This window comes from Gossypium hirsutum, chromosome A11 (genome assembly GCF_007990345.1).
Source record: "Gossypium hirsutum isolate 1008001.06 chromosome A11, Gossypium_hirsutum_v2.1, whole genome shotgun sequence".
NCBI classification, from domain to species: domain Eukaryota; kingdom Viridiplantae; phylum Streptophyta; class Magnoliopsida; order Malvales; family Malvaceae; genus Gossypium; species Gossypium hirsutum.
In genome coordinates, this window is record NC_053434.1 from 113,287,792 (window position 1) to 113,303,914 (window position 16,123).

Consider the following 16,123-nt stretch of genomic DNA (forward strand, 5'->3'; position numbering starts at 1 on the left):
GAAAAGCAGCTAAATGAGATACGTGTTATCAATCAATTCATAATGGCAAATGCGAGAGCTCATTCATCCTCAAATTAGGCTTTAATCTATTGGCGAACTATGAGGCTCTCTTGGTCCAATTTCTTAAAAGCAAAATATAATTTTGGTGAAGGATGCCACAAAAAACTGATAGCTTGAATTGTTCTTTAATTTGGGGATCCTTGATGAGGTCTTGGGATAGAATAAGAGAGCATTTATTGGTCAATCAGTGATGGTGCGCATACCAAGTTCTAGGTTGATACATGGATGCCGGGGCTTGGCCCAATAAAGGACTACTACCTCAACTCATATTACATTGATGATGAGATGAAGGAACGAGTTATGAGGGGTGTTGGAATTGGGAGTTTTTGGAGCAAGTCTTCAGTCTGCAAACTCCCGTACACATAGCGAGAATTAGGCCACCTTAGATGAGGGCAGGATCGGATATGTGTGTATGGCGTTGTGTCAATAATGGTAGATTCTCAGTCGCAAAAGCCTATAGATATTTAGCAGAGAAAACTTGGGAACCATTTGATAATCGATGGCTTCAAGTATGGAGATTACAAGCTGCTCAATGCTGTGGATTGCTTTGTGAGGGAAGCTTCTATCTTAAGAATGCAGGTCATGTTTTGGAGAATGCCATGTTGGACGGCATTATTTGGGATAAATTTGCACCTCAAAATGTCATATTCCAAGTTTTTTCACTGATAGGTTTGCCAAAAATACTAGCGGTAGTTGTTTTTGATGTTGGAGAGGACTTTAATTCCGAAGGAGTGGATAACAAAAACGAATCCTGTAGGCTGTAACGCTTCTGCGCAAAGGTTAGTCGAGCAGATAGGTTGGAGATCTCCCCAAGTGGAACTGACTGAAACCGAATGCGGATGGAACAGTCAACTCAAGTAACACATCTGCATCTGCATCTGCATCAGCATCAGCTGGGGGAGTGCAGTGGATAATGAGAATAGAGGTTGTTCTCTATTGCGGTCCAAAACAAGTATTTTTTTTTCATTAGCAACACTTCTTGTAGTCAAAAGAGTAACGAAAAAGCTGAGATTTAATTACATTTGAAAGTAAAAATTATCATAATACCTTTATTTGTGTATAAAAATTACTTAAATATTTGTGTACCATTAATATTACAAATAATTTATATTAATTATTTAAAAGATATTTACATTTTATATTTCATGTATCATTATATTTAAATATTTAAATATCATATAATTATTTTTTTTCTATTATCATATCTAAAAAAAACATTTTAACTTTTAACCATAATTTTAACAATAAAGAACACTAAAAACAAACAAACACACTTTTTCACCACAATTTTGGAAAACACTCTTGAAAAACACTTTCAAACAACAACTGTAATAATAAAAACTTGTGGATGTTAATTTAACAATTGTACATAGTTTATTGAGTGATATTGTTGGTAGAAATTTTGAGACTTGATATGAGATGTAGTTTCTTTTTAGGGCTGTGCCCTCTCTTCAATTCAAAAAAAAGAAATGAAAAGTAAAAGGCAACATACGAGCCTGAAATGTTCAAAACCATTGGATAAATCTTAGTTTAGGCAGAGTTAATGAAATCATACTAAAACGCGTCACTCAAACTTCTCTTGCCAGCATTTAATTCCCTTTTTATCTAAATAAAAACTAATAAGACTACATCTTAAAAAGATACTACTGGAAAATTTAAGCACTTGTGTTTAAGCTCTCAACCAAATTGCCAGCGAAATACTGTATTCCTCTTGCCTTATAGCTCATCCTGCAAAAACACAATAATCGATCAATAAACATACATGCATACATACTATAGTAATAATATTTGATCAGAAAAGCAGAATACTTACATGTTGTACTGCATCTTCCTCAGCACTGTCTTTGCTTGAATCTGACTCACTTCCTTCACCATCATCAGTATCATCGTCGTCGTCCTCAGCCTGGAACATCATCAAGCAACACCATGAAAACCATAACAAAAGAAAACAGTGAGTGAAATCATATTCATAATTAGGCATGTATGCTTACATCGGAATCCACTGGCTCATCCTTCGATTCCTGAACATCATGTTCCATCAGTTAGAATGTAAAATACAATCAGTAACATATAAGACACTCCTTGATTAAAAACAGTACCTCTTCCTCTTTCTTCTTCTCTTCCTCCTCAAATGCTGCCTTCTCAGCCTGCAAAAGCCAATAAAATCACTCGCATATGAATAAAACAACTAAGAAATATGTGAATATGTACATATATTATAAATTCAAAATACAGAGATGCACTTACATCCTTCTGCTTGCCCCATGTTTCTTCAGCTAGTTTCTTGGCATACTCTACATCATCAGCAACTAAGATGTTATCAAACATTGTTCCTGATTTCACCTGACAAAACAGAAACAATGAGCCATTACCATTTTAAAATGGCATGGATTAAAAGTATTGTAGGAGTAGAGAATAAAGGGGCAAAACAATACCTGCCACAACTCAATACCAACATACTTCAAGCTGGGGAAAACATAGAGATCCGGATCATCCTTGAAATCTGTGGGTCATATGAAAACACAATAATAAATAACCTAAAACTTTGCTGTTAAAGAGTAAAAAGAAAAAGGCTTGAGAGGAAAGGAAAAGAAATAAACCAGGGTTGTCAATCATTGGTGCCTTCCACTTGCCCTTGTAGTTGGGGTTCTTGATTTTCTGCAGATAGAGGAAAATTCTTTACACATTTCTAATTCAAAAATAATATTAAAATGCTGCTTCTAGTTGAGGATTTCACAAACCTTTGGCTTCCATGGGCCCTTGTATTCAGGATTGGGAATAGTTGAAGGTGTCCATTCACCATCTTCTTCATCATCCCAATCTTCAGGCTGGTGTAAATTATTTCAACCATTAATCTTTATTTTAAATAAGGCATGGCATTTCCCAACAAAAAGCATTCCAGAAAGAATTAAATGACTACCTTCTTAGCATCAGGATCTGGAATTTCTTTTGGAATGTCATCATAACCCTATAGTAATCAAAGACGAGATTATTTTTCCCATGCACTTTCAGGAAGTATATATAAAGTAGCATAAGAGAATGAAGGGGCAAGGTTACTACCTCAGGCTTCTTGTCTTCGGGATCAGGGATGTATTCCTTGTCATCCCAATCTTCAGGCTGTCCATGATGCAAAATACTTAAGTTGTATTCAAAATTCATATGAGAACAAAATAAGCCAAAATGACATCAATTTAGATTAGGTTTGACCAATTACGGTTACCTACCTTCTTGGCCTCAGGATCCTTTATTTTCTTAGGTGGGAGAAGATCCCAATCAGTGTACAAGCTACCAGTTTGTTTCTCAACATTGTCAACAAGGATACTGTAGGTAGCATCCGGACGGAGAATGAACGTATAAACATGAGTGAGTTGGTCAGTCTCACAAGGAACTTCCTTTTTGATCAAGTGGTTTGTCCCATTGTAGGTGAGAATAGCATGCACTTTCTTAGTGCTATAGCCGCAGATATCAGGCCCAAACATGATGCTGCAACCAACCAACACAACAAAAAAAGGGTAAATCCATAATAATTTTACCTTTTAGAGATACATATAGCTTAGGTCACAGGTGAAGAAAAAACCTGTATGGGGTTTCACCACCAAATTTTTTCTGGTCAATGTCACCGCTGAGCAACTTCATGTAGCCACCACCACAATCAAGCTTTTGCTCATGCTTGACAGAAAATTGGAAGACTAGAGTCTTATCTTTGTTGTTGACTTCTGGGAACTCAGCTGAAATAGCATAGAACCTGTAGTCTTCACTAGTTTGAATACCTATACGAAACGCAAAAGCCATCAGTAACTAACTAGAAACAAGGAGTTAAAAGACACCTTTTACGAGTATCCAGAATGTTACCTTTGTCATTAGGATCTCCATTCCATTTTCCAGAAGTGTAATTCCACTCCCCAGCCATGTTCTCATCCTTTTTCCAGTCAGATTTTACCCACCGACTTTCCCATCCCTCTTCAGTTTCATAACAAAAGAAAATTAGCCCCAAAAAGAGGAAACTGTACAATTTGAAAACAGTGAAAGGTAAAAAAGGTACAATTAAAACTGAAGTGGCTTCCTTTACATGAGTTCTCTTTAATTTTTTTAAAGGAATTCAGAATCATGAGAATGTAAGCAGGCATAGTACTACTATTTACAATTTCTACTTGATTACTCCCATATGTATTCTTCTAAAAAAGATAATAAGTATAAATTATTTCCTTCTCACATTATTAAAAACTAATTCTTCCTTCACTTCTGTTCTCTAAAAATAACAAACACTCTCTCAAGTATCAATGAACAATAAAATAATACAAACAAACGCTAGAACACTGTTAAAATAAACTGAAACGATAGATACTGTAGCTTTCACCGCCATTTATTGTGGTAATTAAACTACATTTCTGATATTACGCTTACAAAAAAAATTCAGAATCACAATGCCAAATAGAAAATGCAGATCTAATCGAATTAATTATATTTTCAAACGTAATTAAGCATTTGATAAAAGAAACAAATCAAAAACAACTGGATCGCCAATAGCTTGATCCGTTCAAAGTAGATCGAAATGAAAGCATATATCTCTACAAAAACAGATTCAAACGGCGAAAGCAAGCCGATCTAAAAGACGAGCCCGTAAAGGCTTACCATCAAAACGTTCTTCGAAGAATACTTTAGCGGAGGCGATTGCGAGGAGCGAAACAAAGATTACAGACAGGAAAATAGGGTTTCGTTTGGGAATCGCCATTAGTGAAGCTGCAGACTGGCAAACGAAAATTGACGAGTTTCCCTTTATATAGTGGTCGTTGAATTCAGTGATGGTTTACAGTTCAGTGAAAAAATGACATGGACTGTAGTAAATTATCTCATCCAATAGATGAACACCACGTTTCCATTAGATTGACGTGGCGAAGAACTATTGGGAAGGAATTGACATGACACGTAGAGGATTTTTAAGAGGTTACGTTTCAGTCATTTGGAACTGTGCTAAACGTGGCAATTATTCAGTGGCCCAGTTAGAGAGGGGTCCACTCTACAAGTTAATTTGTGCCTTTGGCCAAACTTAAATTTCATAATTTAGGAGTAGGATTTACGTTTTTTATTTATTATTATCCCCTGCAAATATCCATTCAAATTTAAATTTATTCAAAAATTTAAAATATATGTTTTATTATTTTTTAATTAATTTTAATATTTTTAGTTTGTTAAATAATTTTTAAAATTTATAGTTTTTAAAAAATTAATTAATTACTAATATGACATTCATACGTCAAATTTAAATGTTAAAAGAGATGAAAAATTAAATAAAAAAATAAAGTTGGAGGGCGAAATAAATTATTGTGACTTTTATATTTTAGATAAAAAAATTAATTTATTTTTTGTTCATAAAAAGTATTATGATTTTAAAAGTAAAAAGATTATCAGTATTAAGATGTAGATGGAGGACCATTTATTAATGATGATTGTTAGGACCATACTAAATTATTCTCTAATGCATAAACAAAAATACTGTTTTCATTTATTCTTAGTTAATAGGAGTGTTATTTTTCTCTACCAAAAAAAATAGTAAGATCAAATGTGGCGCAATGTATCAAATATGATGATGAATAAAAATCATATTTAAGATGTTAAAAAAATTAAAATTTTAGATTGGAGTTCTGTTTTATGGTAACCTTTTTTTAATGTGTATTAAATTGAGAGAGTGGCGACAATTGTATGATAAAAAGGTAATAAAACCAGAGAGGTAAATCCATCAAATAAGATAATTTTAGTCGGCCATGGACTCTAAATCCAAATAATCTCTAAAATGGGCTACAGCCGGCACCCTTTTTTTGGGGTTTTTTTTTTTCTAAATTATATTATTTGGCTTGTATGCTTTGATTGGAAGACACTTAAAATTCATTGCATAACATTACTGGACTTTGTGATCAAATTATTATTATGTGAGCTGAGATTGCACAAGATTTGATTTAAAAAACATAAAAGTTTAATATTCCAAATGAAGTATTAAATTTATTTATTGTTGTTAGAATTTAGTAATTAAGTTCGATTGAGTTTTAGTTTAATTGGTATAAGTATTGTTATCAATATAGAAGGATGTGAATTCGACTGCGCTGAAACGCATTATCTTCCTATTTATAAGTTGGGAAGGGACTATGACTTAGTTATAAGTATTATATCAAAAAGAGCAGATATAATCAGAACCTATAATAAGATTATTCAACAAAACTTAGGATTATTAAAAGTAACAAACCCAAGCTTGATTTTCTTTTGCTTATTGGTTTTTTTTTTTAAGTGTAAGATAATAGAATTACATAAAAACATATTTTAAAAAACATTTCTTATAAGATTTGCTAATTTAATTTGGGTGTAATTCCTTATAATTATATAATAATATGTTTGGGTAATCAATGTATAAGGAAAGGATTGTATAAAATAGGGACGACGAGTCATCTGTATCCCTTTGTCAATAGTTTAATGTCATATCAGTATTTTCATTCTAAATTTCATATTTTCATCCTGAAAGAAAAAACAGATCTAAATGAAAATTTCATACAATCAGTTCTCATCAATGTAATTGTTAGGTCTCACCGAATTAGGTGTAATTGAAGTATTCTAATTTATTTTATTTAACGATGAGATGTCATATTATTATTCATTGATAGTGCATGGAACTTATGCACCAACAATGCATCAAATATTCTTCGTTAAATCAAACGTCGGCCTTACAACTATTACAAGCAATATCGCATTCAAATTTTCCCATTTGGGTACAAAATAATATTGTCTTGAGGTGAATGAAGATTGGAAACATGGTATTTAGGAGATAAATTGCAACACAATGTTATTTGTTTCCACGAAAAACCAATCTAAGTAATGGTAAATTTTGTGAAATTATCGATGTTGAAAGTAAAAGAAAAGAAAAAGATGATTACATAAGCACCAAATAGAAGAAGAGGAACAAGTGCATTGGGCTTCACAGTCGTTTACTCTTTGAAAACTACGAAATGGATATGAAAGATTTGTGTTTCTAAAGATCCAAGGAGAGTTGTATACAATGTATTTATATTATACCTAAGCTTTGGGTTGTCCGAAGGGTTATTCCATGCATGCTTGTTGGTTCTTTCACTAGTCATGTTGGCTCTACATTTTTAGGTGTTTTAAGTTTTTTTTTCAAACAGAACCGTGTTAGATGTACTAATTGATTTAATCTCTAATAAAAACATGATTGTGTTGAATGTTTGAAATATCACACCTACAAGCATAAAATTAATTTAGCATTGTTTCTTAGAAGCATTTTTGGGTCATTAAAAAAATGTTTTTGCAAAATTTTCCTATTTCCCAAAAATACTTTTAAAAAATTTAAAAATATCTTATTTAGTAATATTTTTATTTCAAAAGTATCTAAGAAGCGATGCTAAACTAGCCATTAATAAAGTTCAAATACCCAACAACAAATATCTGGTGGAACATGTCAAAGCTAAGTGCAAAAAGATAAAAGGAATAATGTAGTTTAGTCCATTCTGCAGAGTAGTCGAATACCACATGAAAATTACTGGAGAAATGAGCTTGAAAAGAACCAGAGAAATATCTTGTCGTATTCATATTCACATTCCATCATCTCCTTTCCTAAGCCTTTTTTTCTGAAAATTTCTTTGACTTAGAGCTGGACTCAAGCATTAGAAGATAATCAAGCTGTCAATTCCGATATCCCTTAATTCATCTTTCTAATTTTGCAAACCGAATTGAACATTTTTAAAACTCTTTGGTAGACCCAAATTTATGTCAGTTCAAAAAAGATTAACGATGCTAAAGCTTTATAAACTTGAACTTACTTTATGATGTGACTTGCATAACATTACGTGCAAATTAGATTTGTCCATTGGTCTGGTGATGAGACTCGAAGGCTCGCCCGAAAAATGGGAGGGTTTGGGTAAAAATATAGGTTCGAAAAAGGACTTGGACAAAAAAATAAGATTTGTTTAGAATATGGGTCGGACCTCGGGTAAGACTTTCTTAGCTCATGCTCGACCCGACTCAAATATGAAAAAAAAATTACTCTTTTTTTGCTTTTATTATTTTCTTGCTATTTTCTTGTTGCTTGTTCACTATTTTGCTATCATTTTACAATTATGTTACTATTATTTTGTTGTCATGATTTAGATATTGTATAACTCTTATTTTATTATTAATTTTGTTACTTTTTTACATTTGCTTGTTAAGTTACATTTATCTTAGTGTTATTTAAGTATACATATTTTTTAAATTTATTTTTAATTTATTAAAAAATATTTATGTTAATGTTTTTAATATTTTTTATCTATTATATATTTTAAAAAAATTATATAAAAAATTAATATGAACGGGCTCGGGTTTTAGTATTTTTATCCGGGCCAGGCTTGGATAAAATTTGTGGCCCTTTTTCTAGGCCTAGCCCAGGCCTAGCAAACAAGCTAAAAAAATTTTTGGACCTGACCCGGCTCATGAATACATCTAGTACAAACATATTTTATCGAAAAAAAATCAAATCCAATGTCAAAACAAGTAATTGAGATTTTTAATTAAAATGATATAAAAAGTAAAATTAATTTTCAAAATACTATAAATTACCCATTATTTATCAAACTAATATGAATGTTAGAATTATTTTAAGTATGGGCCACACTTGGAGGTGTTTGTGGATCAGATCGAATTGTGTTTGGGTTAAGCCTAAATATAATATTAACATATTTTATATTTGCTTAAGCCTGGCCCGACTCGAAATATGAGCTTAAAATTTTACCTAAACCCTTAATATTTGCAAAAGATTAATCCAAACACATTTTAAGTCTGCTCATATTATTTTTAATTATTTTTAAAAAATATTTATATTATATTATTTTAATATTTAATAATTTTATTTTTTATATAGTTATCTTAACATTATTTTAATCTTTACATTAGAGTAGTATTATATATTACTATTTGTTTATTTTTTTAATGTGTTCTAAATTATATTATATATAAAAATAACATAATATAAAGTATTATAAACTTAAAACAGGCTGAGGTCAGGCCTTGAATGTTCAAATTCAAATTCGGCCCATATTTTAAATAGTTCTTATTTTTTTATCTAAACTCATTTTTCGGACCTAATATTTTTGTCTAAACTCTTCCAAATTTCGGACAGATCTTTAAATCTGGAAGAATAACTGAATCCATGAACAGTTGTATTGATTAGTTAGTATTTTAGGATAATGTTGCCCATGATATTTGCCACAATTAAAATTTTTGTATAACTTTTTTTTACAATAAAAGAGCTAAATATCATTAAAGCGAAATTAAGATATTTTTCAATGCACAAAAAATTTCCTAAATAATTTATAACTTATATATCATTTTGGAAATTAATTTTATTTTTATATTATTTCAATTAAAAAAAAAGGAAAAGAGGTATCTGCCTTGAAGAGTATCTTGCAAACGACGCCGTTTTCCCTAGCAGGAGTCTGCCTCAGAGTTCAATATTACTACTTGTTTTTCCTCGTGGAAGAAACAAATAAATCATCGTTTGTTTTGCGGATTGACATCAAAGAGGACGACAAGGTACGATGAAACCCTTTCTAATTATCTAATCTCCATCTTCTGCTATTCATCTTCTGTATTTTTTCCCAAGTACCCAAATTTTTTTTGGCTTAACGAAGCCTCAAGAATTGAATTTTTATTCTTTTTGCTTCTTTTTTCAGGCATTGAATTTAAGGGCTTGAATCTGTTAATTTTAGTAATATGGGGTCATCGTCCGTAATAACCCCAGAAGATGTGTTGGAGTCATTGATGAATGATGGAACCATTGATGCTCTCAGGTTGAAGATTATAAATCAACTAAAAGCCAATGTTAGTCCCTTTCTTATCTCTTTTATATTCAACCTGGTTTTATCTGGGTATTTTTGTTTTGATGTCAAAATAGTTCCCTGAACGTTTTTCTGGTATACTTTCCCTTGAATTTGTGCATTATCATGAAAAATTGCAAATTTAGTGATATTTGAGCTTGTTTGATAGCTTGGATTTGAATCTTCGTTCCTTTGTTGGAATGCAATGATCAATTATTGAGTGAACTCTTTGGCCGTACATAGATTTTGGAGTCCCCTTGTGAATCCAGTTAACTCCTTTTAGTTTTTCCTTCTTTATGATGTTATAAAGGAGAAGATTTTTTCTTTTTTGTGGGTACTGGTTATAACGTTACATACTTAATGTAATCTCTATAAATGTTTGACAATGATTTGTTTATTATATTTATTGTTCTAAGTTCTAACTTGGTTAAAGATGATCAATTAACTTAAGTTCTGGGATCTCCGTTGAAGTTGCTGATATTGATTGTGTGCTTTGCTGGCATTCCATAATTAATTAATATTGTATACAAAACCTACATTCATTGAATTTGAAGAGTAATTACTTATAACACTTCCTCCAATGTATATGATATCTTCAATTTCTATTTGCTATAGGAGGAGCTGAAGAACACAACCATCAAAATGGCAGCGCAGAGTAAGGTCCTCAACACGTCTGGTGCGGAGAAACAGACCAAAAGAGAATTGTTTGATGCACTTAGGCAGGAACTTGAGTGAGTCTTGTGGATCCTTCATTGTTCTTAACAGCTAACGCTCGATATTTCTTAGACCGTTTCATGTATTTCTTTCATGTTTTTATCCTCCCAGCCTGAGGAGAATTTTTTGATGCACTTAGGCAGGAACTTGAGTGAGTCTTGTTGATCCTTCATTGTTTTTAACAGCTAAAGCTCAATAATGCTTTAGATGGTTTTCTGTACTTCTTTCATGTTCTTACCCTCCCAGCCGAAAGAAAATTGTTTGATGCCCTTAGGCAGGAACTTGTTGTTTGTAACAGCTAAAGTTCAATAATGCTCTAGATGGTTTTGCGTACCTCCATGTCTTTACCATCCCAGCCTATATGTTTCTAATAATTTATAAAACTTTTTAAATCTTCACTCTCAATATGCTATTTGCTCCTGACTGGAAATCTAATGGGAATTAAACGTAATGTGGAACTAATTTTTGCTCTTATTATTGGGCAGAACGCCAGTGCTCGAGAGGGCCTCAAAAGCAGTTTGGGAGTTGATTCTAGACAGCAATGGGCTAGGGAAGGAAATAAGTGAAACAGTTGAAAGAGTATTTTGTAAATTAAGTGGCAGGGAACCTCCACTGTTTCCTCATTCAAATGATATTGTTCTTCAGCCTGAAAAAGCAGTCGGAAATGAGAAAAGAAAAGGGAAAGAAAAAGAGTATGAAATCGAAAGGGAGAACTCTAAATCCAAATCAAAGAAACGAAGTTTCAACGACATGAATGCTGAGGGAAATGCCACTGACATCACTGGAACCTCTGGTGATACTCCAGCTGCACCGCATGATGCTAATTAATCTCCCACAACTAGCATGAAGATATGTTTATGTGTCAACAGAGACCATTGTCTCAGAACCTGGTGTAGTCTTTTGACTGGGAAAAAAATTCACCCTTCAATTTAGAGTGATAGAACAATACAAGAGTGCTAGGTTTAGTTCATTTCCTTCTTATCCCCAGGCCTGTTTCTTTTGGCTTTGCTTATTTACTCTTTTTTTTTTAGCATCTTTTTGGCTCTTGCACAATAGAAATCCCCTTGACGCTCAATTATTTCTTGTCTTTGTTGTACTTTGATAGATTGCCCTCAAAAGAGACCATTTGCACTTAGAAGATGTCAAGTTCATAGCTGCGAATTTTCAAAACAGATATGGAGGAAGGTATTGGCAGCTTGTGATAGTGAAAGAACTGTGGAATCTTTGCAGGATGAACTAAATTGGGCAGTATATACCAGATTTGGCATTTGAGAAACAGGAGACTCCATGGTGCAAGGGACTTAGCTTGACGTCGTTTAACATGGTTGTGAAGATTCTTTTCTTTTCTTTTCTTTTTTTTTTTTGATAAAAAGACCATGAGTAAGAATAAGGGCTGTTTGCTTTATGAATTTTTGATGTAATGTTTAAAATTATCTAGAGCTTCTTCCGACTCTTAAATAAGAAGATAATATATTTTAGCATACTCGAATCTATGTATTGACAATAATATTAATGCCAATTGAGATAAGACTTAATCAATATAAATGTTTTATGTTTAAATCTTTATACAAAATGTAAATATTATTTTTCAAAAATTTTCCTCTAAAGAATATAAACTATTTTTAGAAAGAGTATTAGAGTGGCTGACCTTAGTTAATTCTCCTGAGTGGGTAGGAATGCCTTATTTTCAAAGTTTTATAAATAAAAAAATAATTATTGTTTTCAATTTTTTTTATAAAAGTCAATAAATATTATGTTCAAAAAAGATTCGAGAGCGATTGAACTTAATTAGGGGTGAGCATTAGATCGAGTCATCGAGTAAAGAAATTTTAAGTTAATTGAGTTGATGAATTCTATTTTAGTAACAGAATTTAATTTAAATTCTTTTTAATCGAGTCAAATTGAGTCGAGTTAACGAATCTTACTATTATTTATTCTCAATGTTGCGTTTATATAGGCCGATTATTTAACTAGTAGACGAAGAACAAGATTATTTAACTACATAAATAATATAATTATTTTGCCTTTTAATTTAATAGGTAAACAATTATTAAAACGATATAGTTTTGTCTTTTTAATTTAATGGTCTTAACTTTTTAACTTTTGAAAAAATAAACATTTTTCAAAAACGAAGTAATTTTGTTTTTTTATTCAAATTTTTAAATAACTCGAATTGTATAATTTATATTCGAATTAAACCGAAAAATTTAATTTTTTATTCGAATTAATCTAAATAACTTAAACTATTTAATTCAAAATTTAATTTTTTTATCAAAATTTTCAAATCGAATTTTATTCGCTCTTAACATTAGTCAACTAATTTGCAAGTGGGCGAGAATGCCTTATTTTAAAATTTTATCCTAAAGTATTTAAATTATGGCTTCTGCCTCTACAATTTCATCTGATGACCGGACCTGTATCGAAACGTTCACTGATGAAGAACGCAACACCAAAAAGGTCAGATTCAAAGAGGTGGGAAAAGATTCAATAGACAATATGGTGGTTGGCATGATTCCAGTCAAAGAAGTTTCTTGGAAAGAGAAGCTTATGGGAAGGAATGTTTCTGAATCCGGTGATGTTATTTCTGATGGAGACTTCGTCATTGAAGAAGGTGACATTCTTCGATCCTCCATTAATGGAATCCCTGCCATTGACTTCTCGGAGCGTTTAAGGAATTTTTTGGTTAGGGATATGGAGACTACCATAGTTGTCAAGCTGTTGGGACGGAACATAGGTTACGGGGCGTTACACAATCGTATTTCTAGCCTTTGGAAACCCTCTCAACCTTTTCGTCTGATGGATATCGAAAATGGATATTTCCTTGTCCGTTTCCAATGAAGGGTAGACTATGACCTGGCTCTGACTCAAGGTCCATGGATAGTGTTTGGTCACTATCTGACTGTTCAGCCTTGGACAATCGAATTCGATCCACTGAAACCTTTTCCAAATATGGTTACGGCCTAGATTCGTTTCCCAGGATTACCGAGCTTCCTGTATAAGAAAAATATTTTAGAGGAGATAGGGAGTTTAGTCGGACAAGTAATGAAGTTAGATTTCAAGACGGATAGTGGGAATAGGGGTCAATTTGCGAGAATGGCTGTGTTGATTGATCTGCATAAGCCACTTATTTCTCAAGTCTCGATCAATGGCCGAATCCAAAGAGTGGAATTTGAAGCTCTTTCCACGGTATGCTTTCATTGTGGCAAATATGGTCATTTAAAAACTTCTTGTTCTTCTTTTTTGGCAGAACAGAACATACAAGGAGAGAAGGAAGATGTACCTGTGACGGCGGACAAGGACGTAGATCCGGCGACAGTACTGACGCTTTTGGTCTATGGATGGTGTTCAGCGCAAATCTAGGCGTACTCCAGTCGGAAAGCCGAATCAACATGCAAGTTTAGCGGAAGAAAATCGTGATGGGTCAAGATTCATGGCTTTAATTTCTGATGATAATCAATTGACAGATTTGGGGTGTAACGTCCCCTAACCCTATACCGTCGTTGGAACAGGGTTACAAGACATTACCAGTCAGTACAGCCCAATTCCGGTTATTAATTAAAATAAATATTCACTCTCACCCTAATTTTAAGATGTCGTCCCATTAATGGGCCCTCGTGATCCAATATGAACAGTAAATTCAATTTGGAACTAATTTAGAATCACTACGAATTTTTTTTTGTTATAAATTTCAAAACTCATACTATATACCGTTGCCAACCATAATTTACTTATTTCATCAATACTTTTACAACCTAAATGACTCTCATTAAACATCCTAGGTACATGCCATTATCAATACTCAACATACTTTACCTCATTGAATTCGGGATCGGCCTGGAATGCTAATTCAACAGTCTAGCCTTAACTTAACCTGCGCACGGAAACAAACCGTACGCTGAGTATACACTCAGTGGTATTTCTATAATCCGAACACTTGATAATATAACAATTAAACTTAAAAATCACAATAACAAATATAACTATTCATTTATTTATTTTATAGATAAGTTTCATTTACTTACCATAAAAATTCTATACAAGCCATATAACAAACACAACATATTTGCTCAATTCTTTTCATTTGCTTACCGTATAAATTCTTTACAATATATTCACAATTCATTTGTATTCACACTTTAATTCTTAACAATATATCATTTTAATTCATTCTAACATCAATCATCATCCATTTGAACTTCACTCATTTCATGAATCTTTTGGTTCATGTTTTCAATCTCATATTTCAATTTCAATTCTCAATTCAATTTCTCATTTCATTCCAATAGCTCAATCACTCAAACTCACTCGATTTATCTTTTCACTTATTTACCCCTATTAACAAGACTCGAACTCTGATAGATACGTGGATTCCTCCCAAACACACCAGAATATCCAACCCAAACACACCAGAATATCCAACCCAAACACACCCGGAATATTATAAATACTCCATAACACACCAGTATATCATATCCTCCCAAACACACCAATAAGGCATTAAATGCCTCTTCGGATAAACCAAAGTATATAATAACAGAAACATCTTCTTGGCCGAATTACAAATCTCCTCATCACATCACAAATCCAATGGCATGCCATTTGTATCCAATCTGGTCCGATACTGTTAATAGGGTATTTGATTCACTTTCTTAATTTAATAAATCTTTCATCAATTTACCATTCTAATAATCACATATATTCACACATTTTCATAATTTTATACATTTTCATTCAATTCAACAAATATATTTCAATTATTCACATTAATTCATAATTCAATACAACTCAATTCACTTTTCAATATCAAATATTCAATTATCACAAATCTCATATATTCATATCAATTCCCTCATATTCCAATCAATATAATTTTTCAATATAACATTCATTCAATATTCAAATTTTTACATAAATCATATATATAATATATATTTCAATCAATATAAATTTAATCAAAATGATTTCAATCAATATAAATTTGATAAATTCATCACATACCAAAATCAATCCATTTCAATTGTAAAACATCATAATTCTAACACTAACAGTTGTCATATGTATATAAATATAACAAATAATGACTGAGTTCAGATTATAGAAATACAAACCGTAGTTTTTGAGCTAACTCCCGTTGACTTTGTCTTGTCCTTTCTTAGCCGAGATTTCCGGTACCACATTGACTACGAAATTAATACAATTCATAATCATTAATAAATTACTAATTTATATCTTGAGTTACATAATTCTAAATTAAGATTCGCTAATTTTTCCTGAAATTAGACTCACAAATCTTCTTACCATAAAATTTTCAGAATTTTGTTTTTTTGGTTTAGCCATTAAGTACATTTTATTCTTTAAATTCACCCCTATTCTGCTATCTGACAGTTTCAACCCTTCTTCACTAAAAATTAATTATCTCATAGTATAGAACTCGGATAATATTCCCATTGATTTCTCCTAAAAATAGACTCATTAGGGATTCTAAACAGATAACTTTA

At 32.0% G+C, this 16,123-nt stretch overlaps 2 protein-coding genes across 3 annotated transcripts; one reads left to right on the top strand and one right to left on the bottom strand.

Moving 5' to 3' along the window:
• Positions 1–1,562: 1,562 nt before the first annotated feature.
• LOC107887091 (calreticulin) lies at positions 1,563–4,885 on the bottom strand. The gene is made up of 14 exons (XM_016811233.2): positions 4,693–4,885; positions 3,913–4,020; positions 3,638–3,830; positions 3,285–3,543; positions 3,121–3,177; positions 2,981–3,028; positions 2,802–2,888; positions 2,661–2,718; positions 2,496–2,563; positions 2,308–2,403; positions 2,160–2,207; positions 2,052–2,081; positions 1,874–1,963; positions 1,563–1,788 (listed from the first exon to the last, which is right to left on the bottom strand). Exons 1-14 carry the CDS (start codon positions 4,790–4,792, stop codon positions 1,777–1,779), a joined length of 1,254 nt encoding a protein of 417 aa, XP_016666722.1. The 5' UTR covers positions 4,793–4,885; the 3' UTR covers positions 1,563–1,776.
• A 4,623-nt stretch (positions 4,886–9,508) lies between these two features.
• Positions 9,509–12,106, top strand: LOC107887100 (uncharacterized). Of its 2 annotated transcripts, XR_001681004.2 has the most exons (5): positions 9,509–9,627; positions 9,768–9,915; positions 10,527–10,642; positions 11,111–11,585; positions 11,731–12,106. XR_001681004.2 is itself a non-coding variant. In XM_016811244.2 (4 exons), the coding sequence occupies exons 2-4, from the start codon at positions 9,808–9,810 to the stop codon at positions 11,451–11,453; spliced, it is 567 nt and encodes a 188-aa protein (XP_016666733.1). In that variant the 5' UTR covers positions 9,509–9,627; positions 9,768–9,807; the 3' UTR covers positions 11,454–12,106. The 2 variants fall into 2 exon arrangements, 1 of the variants encoding a protein (XP_016666733.1); XM_016811244.2 differs by having other exon boundaries at positions 11,111–12,106.
• The last annotated feature ends 4,017 nt before the right edge of the window (positions 12,107–16,123 follow it).

What these genes read in the sequence shown, in the direction of transcription:
- LOC107887091 (XM_016811233.2), bottom strand. Translation starts at nt 4,792, where the DNA reads ATGGCGATTCCCAAACGAAACCCTATTTTCCTGTCTGTAATCTTTGTT. An exon ending in TGGAGATCCTAATGACAAAG is followed by an intron (nt 3,831 to 3,912) that starts GTAACATTCTGG and finishes CGTTTCGTATAG; the next exon opens with GTATTCAAACTAGTGAAGAC. An exon ending in CCGAAGACAAGAAGCCTGAG is followed by an intron (nt 3,029 to 3,120) that starts GTAGTAACCTTG and finishes TGATTACTATAG; the next exon opens with GGTTATGATGACATTCCAAA.
- LOC107887100 (XM_016811244.2), top strand. Translation starts at nt 9,808, where the DNA reads ATGGGGTCATCGTCCGTAATAACCCCAGAAGATGTGTTGGAGTCATTG. An exon ending in TAAATCAACTAAAAGCCAAT is followed by an intron (nt 9,916 to 10,526) that starts GTTAGTCCCTTT and finishes TATTTGCTATAG; the next exon opens with GAGGAGCTGAAGAACACAAC. An exon ending in GCACTTAGGCAGGAACTTGA is followed by an intron (nt 10,643 to 11,110) that starts GTGAGTCTTGTG and finishes ATTATTGGGCAG; the next exon opens with AACGCCAGTGCTCGAGAGGG.